General features: G+C 49.0%; 1 protein-coding gene across 7 annotated transcripts in view; it reads left to right on the top strand.

Moving 5' to 3' along the window:
- LOC135910746 (pleckstrin homology domain-containing family G member 5-like) overlaps window positions 1-14,876 on the top strand; it is a 747,540-nt gene that overhangs the window by 664,794 nt on the left and 67,870 nt on the right. For all 7 annotated transcript variants that reach the window (XM_065442817.2, XM_065442821.1, XM_065442818.2 and 4 more), the window contains one exon: window positions 1,048-1,184. In XM_065442817.2, the coding sequence (XP_065298889.1) occupies window positions 1,048-1,184 (137 nt within the window). The remainder of the gene's footprint in view (window positions 1-1,047; window positions 1,185-14,876) is intronic.

The raw sequence follows: 14,876 nt of genomic DNA, 5'->3' as shown, positions 1-14,876 counted from the left end.
TTGAACGGTGCGAGGACACCGGCGACAGCAAGATTTCCTGCCGAGCTCCGGTCCTCGTGAGAACGCTCAGCGCGCAGTCGTCTCTCTCCGGACTGAGTTATAGACCGGCTAGACTATGCATGTGGGGCGCATTTTCAAAAGACTCCGAGACCGTAGTCACACGTGTCGGTTATAGGCCGATCTCGCGAGTTTTCCTCGCGAATGTTTCCTGTATAGTGCGCACTGAACAGACCCGGCCACCGCGGTAGTCTATATAGCGGTCATGGCGGTGCGCTGCTGGGGCCGAAGTCGTAGGTGCGATCCCGGCCGCGGCGGCCTCATTTCGATGCGGGCGAAATGCAAGAACTTTTGTGTGTTTCGGTTTAAATGCACGTTAAAGAGCCCCAGGCGGTCTTCGTTCGTTCGAAGTCTCCCGCAACGGCGTGCTTCATAATGAGCAGATCGTGTTATCGGCACGTAAAACCGCAGAGCTTCACCTTTTTTTTTCTTAATTCAGCGTTCCGAAGACAACTAGTTACAAACAAACTTATTGTTTACTTTATTTTTTTTTACTTTAACAAACAAGATTAGCCCTTAAAATGATGGGGCAGGAAAATTAGGATAAAGAAGTGTCTGCAGTATAGTATCAATGTTGGGCGCAGAGTCGAACCTCCCATTTATCGCTCGAAAAAAAAAATCCGCGGTTCAGTGATAGCCTGCGCGTTTATCTTAAGATTGCCTTGAGCCGAAAGCGCTGCGGAAAAGCGGCGAGCACTGCCTCCCCCAAGCATGGCGCCGGCAACGCCGATCCAGATGCGCGGTAAACTTAAGAGATCGGGTCTATTCGAGCCCTCGTGCAGTACTTGATCAGGGTAACCGTCTGGGTGACATGTGTGTGCACGCAGTGTCCATCATCCCCTGCGCGCAGAGCAGGTTTGCACGTGGAGCGTGTACATAGTTCGCCGTATATACGCTATCATCGTCATCCGCCCACTCCCTCCCTCCCCCATTTGCATAATGTAACCGTGACGAGCCGCGACTCACGAACCCTGCTCTTGCTCCCCGCAGGGATGCCCTGACGTTACTGCTCGAGCGCCGGGGCCTGGACCTCTCGGCCGTGCAGGTGCTCCAGGAGGGCTCGCGGCGGCCCGCCAACCTCAGCCACGAGACGCACAAGTTCGCCGGCCAGCAGCTCAGGGTCAAAGGTCAGTTCCGAGCACTTTCCTTCGGGAACTTTCGTCTATTCGGACTACTGCGTGCAATGGACGATTTGCAAAAGTACTGTTGCGCATGCGCGAACACGGCTGTCACGAGCGCCTTCTACATGGTCAGATACGAGAAGCAGACGAACAACCAGCGCAGCCCTAGCGCGCATTGAGACGCCGGTTCGTGGTGGTGGTTTTGATCGCGGTACTTTCGTGAAAACGCCGGCCAGTTGTGTTGCACATTGTGTACAAATTGCTTCACTAGCAAGCGGAGCACGAGTTTATTTCGGTTTCCACCCGAGAATAGCTATCCGGCGAGGAAAGCAGCATGGATAAGCGACGGCCGGAGATGTCATCATAGCACACAACTTGCTCGCTCCTCGCAGAGCCGGCTTTGACCGCGCTACTTGCGGTTACTCAATTGTCATATGCCAGCGCCGCGAGGTTTATTTTGGCCTGCAAGATTCGAGATGCAGTCGCATTTGGCCGGAATGTGAAAAGCTCTAGAAGGACGAGGACGGACAGCGCTTGCGAAAGCGCAATTAATTATGTCACTCAGTTGTCGCCGACATGCAATTATAATACGCATTATAAAGTGGTGTCGAAAGTGCGCCTCATAGGACAATCAGCGCCCGGTACTACACCACTGAAGTGATCCAAACACACCTACCAAGGACAGTTGGTGTTGCCGACGGGCAGCGCGGAGCGACCACCGCGTAACGGTGTTCGCCTGGTTTACTCTTTTCTGCTGACGGTGTATGCACATATCCAAATGTATTTTTCATTTAGCCTTTTAATATTCATCCATGTGTTAAAGAGTTCACAGACAACTACGCGTTCAATTGCTAGCAGAAGCTTCTTCGTAACCAGCGACACCGACGACCAGCGAGCAAGGCCTATCTTCATCGTATGGCAGCAGCGTGGGTGGCATGTTATAGGCACACAATCGAGAGAACGGCGCGCCGTTTGAGACTTTCTCGTATTTACCGTAGGCAAAGGAAGGACCGTCGTAATAAGACAAACAGCTCTGTGAAACTTGATTTGTTGCAGATGGGCCTAATTATAGCGATAAACTCTCCTAAGCGGCGCTATCACGCTCGGCGCGCTGACTTTGTCGGCAGCCGCCGATCGCTCGAGCCGGTATAGGCCTAGCTCCCGGTTGTCGAAGCAGCAGCCGACGGCGCTTGCAGTGAAAACGCAGCGAATCATAAAGCGTTTATTTTCGTGAGCATTTTAGCGTCTGGACAATTATGTCGCGGTTAAATGAACACAGAGTTGGTTCTCTCTATACTCTGTCGGCAGCAAAGAGCAAATAAGGCGAGCCGCCTTGCACGGTGGTCGCATGCGCGCAGCCAGTCTGCGAAACCAAGTGCGGACGCTATCTGTGGGCAGGAAGGCAACAATTTAGGTTTGAAATTTAGTGTTTAAAAACTAGGTGTTATGGTATTCAATGAAAATAGTGAACAGACAGTGAAGATACACGGCCAGGAAATACCTCGGGTAACAGAATATAAATACCTTGGTATATGGATAAACCAAGGCAATAGATATATGGAAACACCGGGAAAAACAATAACAGTAAAGGGGAAGAGAAATGCAGCCATAATGAAGCACAGAGCGCTATGGAGATACAATAGGTACGAGGGGCTCCGGGGTATGTGGAAAGGTGTAATGGTACCAGGACTTACTTTCGGAAATGCGGTTGTTTGCTTTAAATCAGGGGTACAATCAGGACTCGATGGGAACCAAAGGTCAGTGGGTCGCCTCGCATTGGGCGCTCACGGGAATACTACAAAGCAATCTGTGCAGGCTAATATGTGCTGGACTATAGTTTTGAAGTGAAGGAAGCTCGCAGTAAAATTGAGTATAAAGACCGACTGAGGAATATGGAAGAAAGTAAATGGGCTGGGAAAGTGTTGAGGTATCTGTACAGGAAAAACATTGATTCACAGGAGAGGAAAAGAACTAGGAAGCTTACCATGCAGCAAGTATGCGGCCTGTAGGGTGGGCGACGCAGCAACAAAGAACGTCACGCGGAGAGTCAGAGAGGCTGAAATAATCTCATTGGTAGCGGCAATCGAAAAGAAACCTGCCATATGAGTTACTCCTAAGAGAAAAAAACGAAATCCAAGCCGTCCAGCAGCACTGCGCCCACAAAACACAGCGCATTTAGCTGTGATCGTTTTATAATTACCTGCGGACCGGGCTAAAATTGCTTATCTTACGTGTGAGCAGACCACCAGGCGCAGCTATAGGAACTGCTGTAGTATTATACATCGCCTTTCGCGAGGGATTCTCGATCTGGCGCTGCCAAAGTGGGCGCGAGCCCTTGCAAAAAAATACTTTCCGAGTACTCACGTTCGCGCATCGATGGAATCGCTATTAGATTATAGCGTCAGCGTGTTCAGCTAGGAGTTGTAACGAAGCATCATGAACCAAACTCGCCCAGCAACAAGATTTACCGAACTAGGAGTTATTGGTCTCGTTTACGCGACAATCGATTTCAGAGTGGTCAGAAAACGTGCGACTAACCAGCGCCGTATATAGCGCAGAGGCCAGCGTGCTTTACCGATGTGAAATGTGTATGTACGACGTGACTCCATCGTTATGGAGGACATACATTTGGGCTCACGTTTAATGTGATTACGAGTAGAAAGCATACGTAGCACAACACAAAGTGTACATGTACATCGCCCAGAACGAGCAGCCTCGTAATGCACATTAACAGTGCATTTTGAGTGCTCTTTTTCGTAACCTATATTCTACTCGTATTTTATTTATGTTTTATGTATCGCCGTTAACTGTAGCTGCGAATGGCCTTTCTTTATTTTTATTTTTCGAGGCGGGGGGGGGGGGGGAGGGGGTGCATTTTACTCACGCGTACACACTCTCTGGTGTTTGAACGTACATGTACTGTGAGAGTTGGGGTCGGGCACGTAAAAAGGGCTAGCTTGCCCATGCCGTTGTCCGACTCATATACCCTAAGGACGTTGTTGAATGGAGGAACGTGTCTCATCGAAAACGAGGAGTACTGGATTTATTTACAATAACTACACGAAGAGCGGAAAACGTTACATCTCATCACTCTAGCATGAGTGAAAGCGAAGCACACCGAGGAGCCGAAAACCGCTTTTTAAAACCCCCTCTGTCCTCCCTAGATCCCTAGGCCAGGGGCACTGCTGTCCAACCTTCGTTCAATCGGAGCGTCCAAAGTTGTCGGATCATCCGCGTTAAGGGCGAGGGTTCACACACTCGCGCCAGCACCTTTGTTTCACTGAACAAACAGAAACGAGGGTGGCTTCGTAGACAGGGGTTGTCACGCTTGACTCGAGCTGGCGCGTCTTGGTTCCTTTAATATGACCCCTGTCGCGGCTAGAGTGGCGTTCAGGGCATGGAATCCACCAAGCCCATCGACTACGACGTCAAGTTGTAGAAAATGAAGGAAAAAGGATTTATTTAGCTTAGTTACACGGCTCCAGTACCGAAGCCCACTCCATGCAGGAGCAAGTTAAACGTCTCAATTCACATCAGGACCATCTGTCCTCACTCTCGAAAAGTCTCTACTTTTTATACCGTCGTCTTCCCTAGGCGAGTCGACTAAGGAATCTGAAGACTGTCCAGCAGCAAATCACCTTCGTCGACTCCGTTGCGATATCACGCCCATGCCCTCCATAACCCGCAGTAACTCCGCCTCGAAGAAACTGCTTTGCAATTTGTGTAAAAGAAATCATCCGGCGACACCTGGTTCGCTCGTCACTGCCCGCCCCGTTCTTCGCTCAGTCTGCCACGTGAAGGGCGGGTTGAGGGCCTTTCGTGGAACCCTGCAACAGCCGGTTTACACGCTGTCTTGACGGCTGGATAAGTTCCGAGGGATGGGTGACGGTTTGACTCGTCTAATTAGATGCGCCTATCAATTCGTTGTCGTGGTTCCCTCCCGTTCATACTTTTCTCCGGTTTCCAGGTAATGGTGGTGTGAGCGCGTTTAGTCGGTGCCCACGCCTCGGGGACGTCTGGATAGGAGGTGCGGTAGCTTGACACGTGGCAAACGTTCAATGAACATCCTTTGTGGTGTTGAGACGTAACACCCTGCAATTAGCGGAGAAGCTTGTCAAACGACCGTGGCGGTTACCGGAGTCCGTGGGGGAACGCCGTAGAACACCCTTTTCTGGGAGTTTTCTTGCTCCAATTGTTCCGTGCAGGCGACAGCGAACCAGCTAACAATGCTAAGTACCTAAAACGTGTCTCGCCTTGCGGCGCCGATAGTCTGTCCGAGGGAGACGCATTGTTGGCTTCACGAAGAGATTCGTCGCAGTGGGCTAGAAGAGGCTAGAAGGTCACTACCCCCGCTGGCCGATCGTAACAGTACTGAGAGACTCGGTGTGGTCCAGCGACACACTGCGTGCGACAGACGTCACCGCATTCACGTCGTGGTATGGTACGCACACCTCAAGTCAGGGCCCAGTGAGATGTAGCTATTTGGCCCAACGCCCTTCGTTTATGATATAGTTTCGTGCATTTCTTTAAGTTCCCTGAGGCGCCTTGCGTGCCTATACCTACGTCTTCACGTCTACGTCTTTGCCTACACCTGCGTCTTCGTTCCCATCTTGTGCACCGTCTACACGTTCTCGCGAAACGGTTCATTTCTTGCGTGCCGGCAGTGGCTCGGCATGGCATTCAGGAAAGCCTATTCCTTTCGCATTGGAATTGGCGACAGCCCTACTTGCGACTCCTGCGGCTGCGAGGAGGCGATCGAGCGCCTCCTCAGTGACTGTCCCCGTTACAATATGTCAAGAAAAGTGCTCGTGACCGCGCACTTCACTGAATCGAAGAAAAAGTTATAGGACATTGGTCCAGACGGGTTTCGGCGTTCAAGGTCTTAAGGACTCTGCTGAAGTTTTTAAGGGCTTGAGAATTGTGGGACCATCTTTGAATGTTGTAACGTGTGGCATTGCGTTATTGTGTCAATTTTTCTCAGATTTTTCCTCCTCCTTTCACCTTTTATTCGCTTTAGCACTTTCACCAGCACAGAGTAGCCAGCCGGTGCTTACACTGGCTAACCGCCCTATCTTTCCTCCCATTTTGTCTCTGTCTCATTTCTTGCGAGGACAGTCTGCGAAGCCCTAAAATTTAGCCTGATGCACCGGACAATGACAACGGTTGGACGGCAGACAAGCATATGTTCACAAATACGGGACAGTTCATGCACGATGTGGAGCTGCAAGTTTTCTTTTATTTCTACTTTTTCTTTTAGTATGTCAATACTTCCAAGGTACGTGCGAGAGATGTGTTAGCGGTACGTGCGAGAGATGTGTTAGCATTACGTCTCACCTATTTGTGGTCCCAGATCAATTAATTAAACCGCGTTCACCACATTGCGTAGTCTCGTTCAGCAGCTGACTCTACGCACGCCCTGCCTCTTCGATATATATATATATATATATATGGAGAGAGAGAGAGAGAGAGAGAGAGAGAGTATTTGAAAGAAGGCAGGGAGGTCAGCCTGAACTAACGTGCTCTAGCCTGCTACTCTGCGCAGGGGGGAGGGGGAATGGGGGCATAAAAGTGCGATGAGGGATGATGATGACATAGAAAGAGGGATGCACAACGGTGAAAGCAAGTTCAACATTGTGATGATAAACATTCAGAAATCTCATCCATGCAGCCACTGCCGGGTTCCACATCTTGTCTGTAGTCACTAGTTCAAGTGAACCTAGAGACACAGGAGCTATAAAACGAAGCTGGTGTGTGTTCGTCCCCTGCGCGAGCAGCACAGGCACCAAGGAAAAGCTTTACAGCATGTAAAGAGCTGCCACAAGCGGTTCTCAGTAGGACGAGCACCTGCAGGGCACCGTTATAGCTGCCGCAATATGGAGACCACCGAGAATCACGCGCATTGACTCTACTATAGGTGCTTCAGCATTACCTGAACGATTTCCTTCTCCTACTAGTAAAGCATCGAGATGCAAAGGAAACAGCTACTCGAGTAGTAGTAACGGAGTAAGCGTAGATGGGCCGCTGCAGGGCGACAACACATTTTGTGGTTCCTTTCTCGTTGTCCGCGTCAATTCGTTACGATATGTCGCATAAACTTCGAAACAACGAACTCAGCCGTTGTGAAATTCAGGAGAGGAAAGAACTAATAACCGAGGTACCCTCGCTACGATTGCTGTTTCTTTTTTTTTTCTCTCTCTCTCTATTCGCCAGCGGCTTCCTCCTGTCGGTTCGTTTAGTCACGCGTTTTGGCTGTACAAACAGACCACCGCACTCGAAAAAAAAAAAAACCGAAAAAAAAGCACTCTGGCCAGGCTTTCCTGTCCGATCGTCGTCGCAATGGGCACCGACATACGGCAAACAAAGGCAAGCCTCGGGGTTGCTCCCAGTTCGCATTGGTCCTATATACGTTTGCACGCTGCAGCACTGCGCCACCGCGCTTCCTTAAACGCAGCGCTTGCGTCAGACGGGATTGGACAAGCGGCTGTGAGAGTGATGTCACGTACCATGCCAGATTGATGGACTCCAACGGACGATGTGTGTGTGCTGTGCTATGTGCTCTCTCTCCCTCTCCCCCTTCCCCATCTTTAGTCTCCCCCATCCCTCTCCCACGTGTAGGGTAGCAAACCGGTTAAGCTAAACTGGTTACTCTCCCTACCTTTCCTTCTCCACTTTTTCCTTCCTTCCTCCTTGCGTCACCGCGTCTCCAGTTCCTCGCTCTGTACAGCCGCCTCTTTCTCTTTTTTACCTCCTCTCTCCTTTATCGCCCTGCGTAATTGTAGAACCGCGCTCTGATTCAGTTCCCGCAGGAAATGTCCAGCCGCCTGTCTCCGCGAACCCAATACGTTATTCTATACGCGGCCTAAAACGCTAGCAGAAACGTCGCGTGCAGCTCCGTTTGGCCCCGGTAAAATATTGCGCTGGTGGACGTCGCGTTTAGAAACCGAAAAAGAAAAAAGGGAAGTATCGCCGCCTTTGTTTCTGCTGACCGCTTCTCCCCTCACGGCTCGAGAGTATGCGCAATCGGACACCGTTGCTCGCAACGGAGAAGCCTCCGTGGATGCCGGTCGACAAACCGTCGGCCAACGATGGGCGCGTCGCTGCTATAGTATACCTGAGCGTAAAATTAATATTGGGTTTCCTTATAATTGGAGCCGTGCGTATATGCCTGTTGACAGCGCGAAAACGCACATCACTCACGCACACACATAGACGGAAGCGAGAAGGATCGAACGCACAAATGTGTTGGTTATAACTAACGGCGTGTTTTTTGTGTGATTTAAAAGCATGCATTGAAACCAACTTGCATGCCCAGTTATGCCTATTATGTAACTGCGATCTGCATAATAAGCACAGGGTGACGTCGATACGCAGTATGAATAGAATACTTGGGCTGTCCAGCGACATCGTTCTTACCCAGCAGCTTGAGTGTCGCAAAAAAAAAAAATCGTGCTTAGGAACGACTTCTGGTGTGAGCACAAGGTCGGCTCGTAGCAAGCGGTATGTCGTCCCCCACATCATCTCTAACATCTGCTTTAGCGGCCGCAGACCAGCGAATAATGACACTTTCTTTTATTTAATGTGTTAATTTGACACGTTGATTCATTGTAAGGTATCCATTTGGATGTTATATTGAAGTTCATGTCCGTGACTGCGGAGCATAAGCAGAGCGGGCCCAGATGGCACGAACTGTAAAGATCGCCTCCCAGTTGATGAGGTTCCGTACCTGAAAACAGTGCAAACGACAACTGAATGAGCAGACGATACAAGCGCTTGTGTCGTCTGGTGAGATCTACGCTGTTTTTAGTATGAAGAATGTTTTTCCCCCACTCATATGCCCCCACCCGATATAATATTCCATTCCCTGTCCCGTAAGATCTGAGCTGTCGCACCGGCCCTCCTTGTCGTTCACTTCGTCATTGTCATTTACGGGGCCGCTAGTGCTGTTTTGGTTGGCACTTAAAACGCAGAAACGTAGTATTGTGGTTTTACGATATTTTCCTCTCGAACGTTTATTGTAAGAAAAGTCACATTTACAAACACATACGGCACAGGTTTGCAACAGAGAGGAAGATTCAACGCGTAATTATATTCTGGAGGACGTTTCTGAGCTTTTTGCCGATTTTCTTGCCGTTGAGGTAGCGTAGACTAGAAATACGCGTGCTTTTTCCAATCGTATACTCCCATTTTACATATTCTCCTAGTTCCATGCCTGGCTCGCGGATTCGATTGTACATTTCCCTCGCGACAGTTTATTTTTTTACCTCGAATCGTTCATGGATCAGTGCGCAACAAAAAAAATGTAAGAACATGGGACGTAGCTAACGTCGACTTTGGGACAAGTTTGAATCGTTAATGCGCTCATTGATCCAGACAGGTCCTGATAATTATCATTGCATGCGTATCTTCTTCGTTCACCTGCTTTGGTGTTGAAGTATTAAACTTCTTTTTCATTATTATTATTTTAGCGGCCGAACAGCACGCATACTTCTGGCTTCTATAGGGCGACTTGCGGGCGCAGAAATCAAGTAACATCCCAAGCCGCTGGTATGGAGGAAACGTATAGCGTTAATCTTTCTTGACATTCCTTAATCTTTCGTCCCTTCTGCAAGACTTCGCGTTGACTCGTCAGCAATATCGAGTAATTGGCGGTCGGCTCCTGTACAGACGCTGCATCGAGTTCTCCTCCTCCCCTCCCCCTCCCCCTGCTGCACGCGCGTATTGCAAAAGCTTAGGCAGTGCTGACGGAACGTTATCGGTTGTGCCTGGCGCGCGATGTGTACTCATTCCGGAGGAAGGCGGGCTTAATTGCATTTTTTTCTGTTGACCCTCGAGACAGGTAATTAAAGACTTCGCGTAAAAATTTAAACCGACGCAGTGCGGTTCTTTGTTTCATCCTGTCACTATTACGCTAAGTTTTGAACGCTGAAGCGAAAAACATCGTGATATATGTTTCAGGCCATATACAGCAATTTATACTGCGCTACACACAGTTTTTTTTTATTAAATCTGTGCGATTCCACTTCCGTGAAACACATTGCGATAAGCTGGCACATCGCTCACCCCCCCCCCCCCCCCCCCCCCCCAGAGCGTTTCTTGTGCACTCTAACTACCACGGTAAAGAGTCACATTTCGACAATTTTAGTTCACCGCCACTCGTTGTCCTAAATAATGGTAAGTTGCCCAAAAATGATGGTAGTTTGCTGTAAGTAATGCTTTTATTGTGTCTATAGGGAAGCGTGCGCGTCTGTTTGCGCGTGTGTGTTTGAGAGAGTGAGAGAGAGAAAGAGAGAGAGGTTGTTTATCGGTGCTGGAGATGCTTGACCGGTCATACGCCTAGCATCCTACTACATATGACAAAGGTGATGCAGGAAATGACCCACTCATACACTGTAGGCATGTGCATCACATACACAGGTATATCAAGCAAAAACACACACGGTGGCAAGAAAGTAGAGTAATTGGTTAAGGATAGAGTGACGGAAAAAATACTCACATAATGGTGAATGGGTGTGCGTAAACTTAACTCGGAATAACATTTACAGGAGCCAATAATATGTAACTCCACAAGCGCTGCCTTGTGGAGTTACCACAGCGCTTGTGGTGTCTTCTTGTCTCGTCTCTTGTCTACATTTTGCGCTGTTACTAGCAGGATGGAAAACCAACAAGCCCAAGCTGCTATTCTAGCAATAATATGTAACTGCGGCGCCAGCTGTCACGTTACAGCATGCATATTACCTGCCGTGGTTGCTCAGTGGCTATGGTGTTAGGCTGCTGAGCACGAGGTCGAGAGATCAAATCCCGGCCATGGCGGCCGCATTTCGATGGAGGCGAAATGCGAAAACACCCGTGTACTTGGATTTAGGTGCACGTTAAAGATGGTCGAAATTTCCGGAGTCCTCCACTACAACGTGCCTCATAATCAGAAAGTGGTTTTGGCACGTAAAACCCCATAATTTAATTTTTAACAGCAAGCATATGACATGATACCTGACACTGAAGTAGCTAACTGTATATTGCCGCTGCAAATTTGAATAACATCGGTGGTATACTTCCAGAACTAACAAAAAAAGGCAAAGCATCGAAGCCCACGTGGCTCTTGTCGTCAATTATGGTAAATAACGCCCGTGGCCATAGAGAAGAATGCAGTGAAACTTACGTTATAGATTTCAGTGTATTTATTACGCGATTGTGCCGTTTCTCTACTGAAAGAAAGTTTCTCAATACTCGCTTATGTTGAGCTCTGGGCACTGAAAAGGCTTACAAGTAGGGGCTGCTGGAGTAGTGAAATGTCCCAATATGATCGAATATTTGAGGAGAATGATCTTCGAATATCAAATCGAATATTCAGTACTTCCTCGTTTCTAAACAAAGCAAAATATGAAGTTTGCGTGCAGTCTACTCGCTAAACAATTTGGCTGCCCTTCCGCTACTGTGAAGAGGGGTGCAAGCGAATCTCGGGATCCGTGGCTCTTCGTTGTCGTAACGCCTCGGCTTCGTGCCATTTGTTGTTTGATATAGTAGCACGAAACAGGCAATAAACTTAAAAAATAAAACAGCGGCTAGTGTGGTGGTCTTGCAGCCGCAGCCCGACAAGCAATTTTATTTTCGCACGCCTCGAGTTTTTTTCGTACAGCAATACCGACGGCGACACGAGTGAGACAGAACAAGGTTCGCTTGAACATCGAGGCTTGTTTACTTTACCTGACACATGCATGTAATAATGTTCTCAGCTGGACACCCGTTCACCCGTGTAAGTCAGAGACGACTGTTTTCTGTTATCGGATCTCCCGGAGCGTTGTCCTTTGAAACAGTCCTCGTTTGCATCAACCTCGGTGCTACAATAAGCGTCGTTATCCCTTCATGTTCGAGCAGAAACGAACGAGTATTCGACAATTTCGAATAGCGGATTCTCGAATCGGATAGCAAGCTTCATTCGATACGTATTCAAAATTTCGCACACCCCTACTTATAACGCTTCTGCTCTACAATACCGCGTTGTGCGCAACGCGGAGCTTTAGCAGCGCCACGCTGTTCAAGACGCAGAGCCGCAACTGGGTGAGCACTGCATACACGTACATTATCCCGAGTCATTCGGGCTTGTCGCAGCAGGCGAGCTGTCATCGGTGATGCAGTCCCGCACCGAGGCCGTGCTTTCCGCTCAGAAACAGGAAGTAATCAGGGTTGAGGGCAAAAGATGGATGAGCCGAAACTCTGTGAATTAACTAGACTTGTTTGCCCAGTCTGGCCTTTTTTTTGTGTGAGCGTCCGTAAGTTCGCTTTCAGTATAGCCACATTATTCTTCATCAGCTGCGGAAGTTTAGAAGTTTGGCCACTGAAAGGACCTGCTGTCCTAAGATCTTGGGGTTCTTAGCTAAGAAAAACAATAATAAGAGAAGAGGGTAACGAAATAACAAAGCACCATCGAAACGAGTCCGTGGATCGCCAAGAAAAACAGAGCGGAAGAGAAAACAGGTCTCTAGCGTATTCTGCAAGAGGTCGTCAGGGTCTTTTGGAGGAAAATAAATGCACCTGTAAAATTTCGTATACTAATGTATTCACTGCCTCGAAGGCCTGCGATATGCTTCAGTGCCCATAATGGTTTCACCTCGGTCTTTGCTCAATGTGTTCTGTTTTTTCTTCACCTTGGCCTTATTATCGCGGTAGCAAATATGTGAGCACCCCAGGCGCATTTCTGCCGTCGCTGTCGTCGTGATGTTCCGTGTAAAGTCTAAGGGCGATAACATCGTCGCCGCGTGCCGTATGTGTGAGGGAAAGCGTGCAAGGATGAGCCAACGATGGCGTCTCAGTCTCTCGCGCGCAAGGCACCGGGAGAAGAAGGGAACGGGGAGGGGGGGGGGGTTCTACCCCGGTGGCTGCTGTGTATGGCGAGGCCGCGTGGGCGCTGTCTTGAAAGCTATCTGCGATGGGGACAGAGTGCGCCGAGTTTGATAGTTTCGTGTGCACTGTGTTTTCGCCGCTTTGTTCACGTTGAAGCGAGAGGCGGCAAGGAGGTTAGTTCGCTCGCTGCTGCTGCCGCGCTCCCTCACTCCAGCGTTTTGACCGCGAGATTCCGCAGTCGTCGAGTGAGATGTGTTCATATTTGCTTGTGCACGCGCGACACCATGATTGTTAATTTAGGTGATAAGCGAATGTTTATGATTTCATACGGCCGATAAAACTACTATCCTTACTTCGTATAGCTGTCTACAAATTGGCTATCGCTATCGATGCTTCGCCTTTCGGACGAAACTGCGACTTTCTTACTTTGGTTGTGTTTCTCTGATCTCCGTTTTCTTGTTCTACAAAGCTACTATGCGTTGTGTTTATCTTGGTTCGTTTCCGGTCTGTCTCTTCTCTGCAATCTTCCACTTTTCCTTTTCTAGGGGGTTTAGAGTGTCTACACATAAAAAAGAGCAAAAGGTTTAAGCATTCTGTGGTCGCCGCACGGATTAATTTGTAATCCGCTGCCGTATAGCTGTATGCATTGCGCATGTGGGTTCAGACGAACGCAGGGCTTTACGATACGGACAGTTGCAGTTCTGTACAGTACACACTGTGGCACAATAGCGCTTGTGATTGAGGTCACATGAGCGAAACGCAGAAAACATTTGCTTGATTTAAATTAGTCGGTGCGATTGCACAGGCAAGCAAGCACTCCTTCGGTTAGTGCCTCGTTTATCGGAGATCACTTGTTGTTCTATCCCGCGCTTTCTCATGCTGTTCCTCATTGCGGGTCAAGCTGTTCTATATATCACACCTTAGTCTCTTCATCTCTTAAGTGCAGCCGCAGGTAACTGCTCCAACCGTAACAATGTGGACCAGCTTTTTTGTCAATAGATTGTCTCTTTTTCAGCAGGTGCTCGAAGGACAGGATCAGAGTAGAGAGGGTAATGTTTAACGAAAGGCAGGGCGGGGCCACCTGTCGAGCTTGTACGTGCCCGTGCGGCAACCTGCTCAGCACGTAGGGAAAGGCAAGAGTATGAGAAATTTAATGCAAAGTAGTCCTTCCTCAACGATCCACAACAATCAGCTGGAACCGAGCAGACCGTGTCAAAATCTACGACGTCATCGCAAGCTGGTGCTGGAACGTTACGGCGGCGTCGCCGCCATTGTCTTTTGTTATTCCGTCCTCCTGTCCGGCTTACCGAATATCCACTCGCGATAACAGCGGTCGTCTTGCTAGACCGCAAGCGTAGTTTGCCAACGCACCTTCGCATATCATTTCTCTTGAGTTTTCGTTTAAAACTGGAACCATCCGCTGCAAAGCGTGCGCTATGAGCATTCGAACGGGTCTCCGTATTGTAGCCAGCAGGTCTAACCTTGCCTCGCAGCATGATTATGTATACACAGAGCCGCACATAACTCTTCTCTCTCCTTCTCTCTCTCTTTGTCGATCATAGGGCTCCTAGGAGCACGCTACATGTCGCGCTATACAAAGTTGTGAAACGGGATCTCGGAGAAAACAAAGTGCCAAGGTTGAGGGTCATTTGACCAGGGATATACACACAGTTTGCCCGACGCATAGCCTTTTGCGTCGCACCGTTGAAACAAAACGCTGCGCAGTCCCGCACAGCCGCACAATCCGCATAATTCCGGGCTTCAAAACCAATCGATCCGCAAAGCGCTCCCGCAGCGCCCACAGAGAAGCGAGTGAAAAAAAACGAAAAGTGAAGCACGATACAAAAGCAACGAGGAAAC

Source organism: Dermacentor albipictus, chromosome 2 (assembly GCF_038994185.2).
Source record: "Dermacentor albipictus isolate Rhodes 1998 colony chromosome 2, USDA_Dalb.pri_finalv2, whole genome shotgun sequence".
NCBI classification, from domain to species: Eukaryota; Metazoa; Arthropoda; class Arachnida; order Ixodida; family Ixodidae; genus Dermacentor; species Dermacentor albipictus.
Note: the sequence above shows the minus strand (reverse complement) of the source record. Positions and strands in the feature narration are given on the sequence as shown.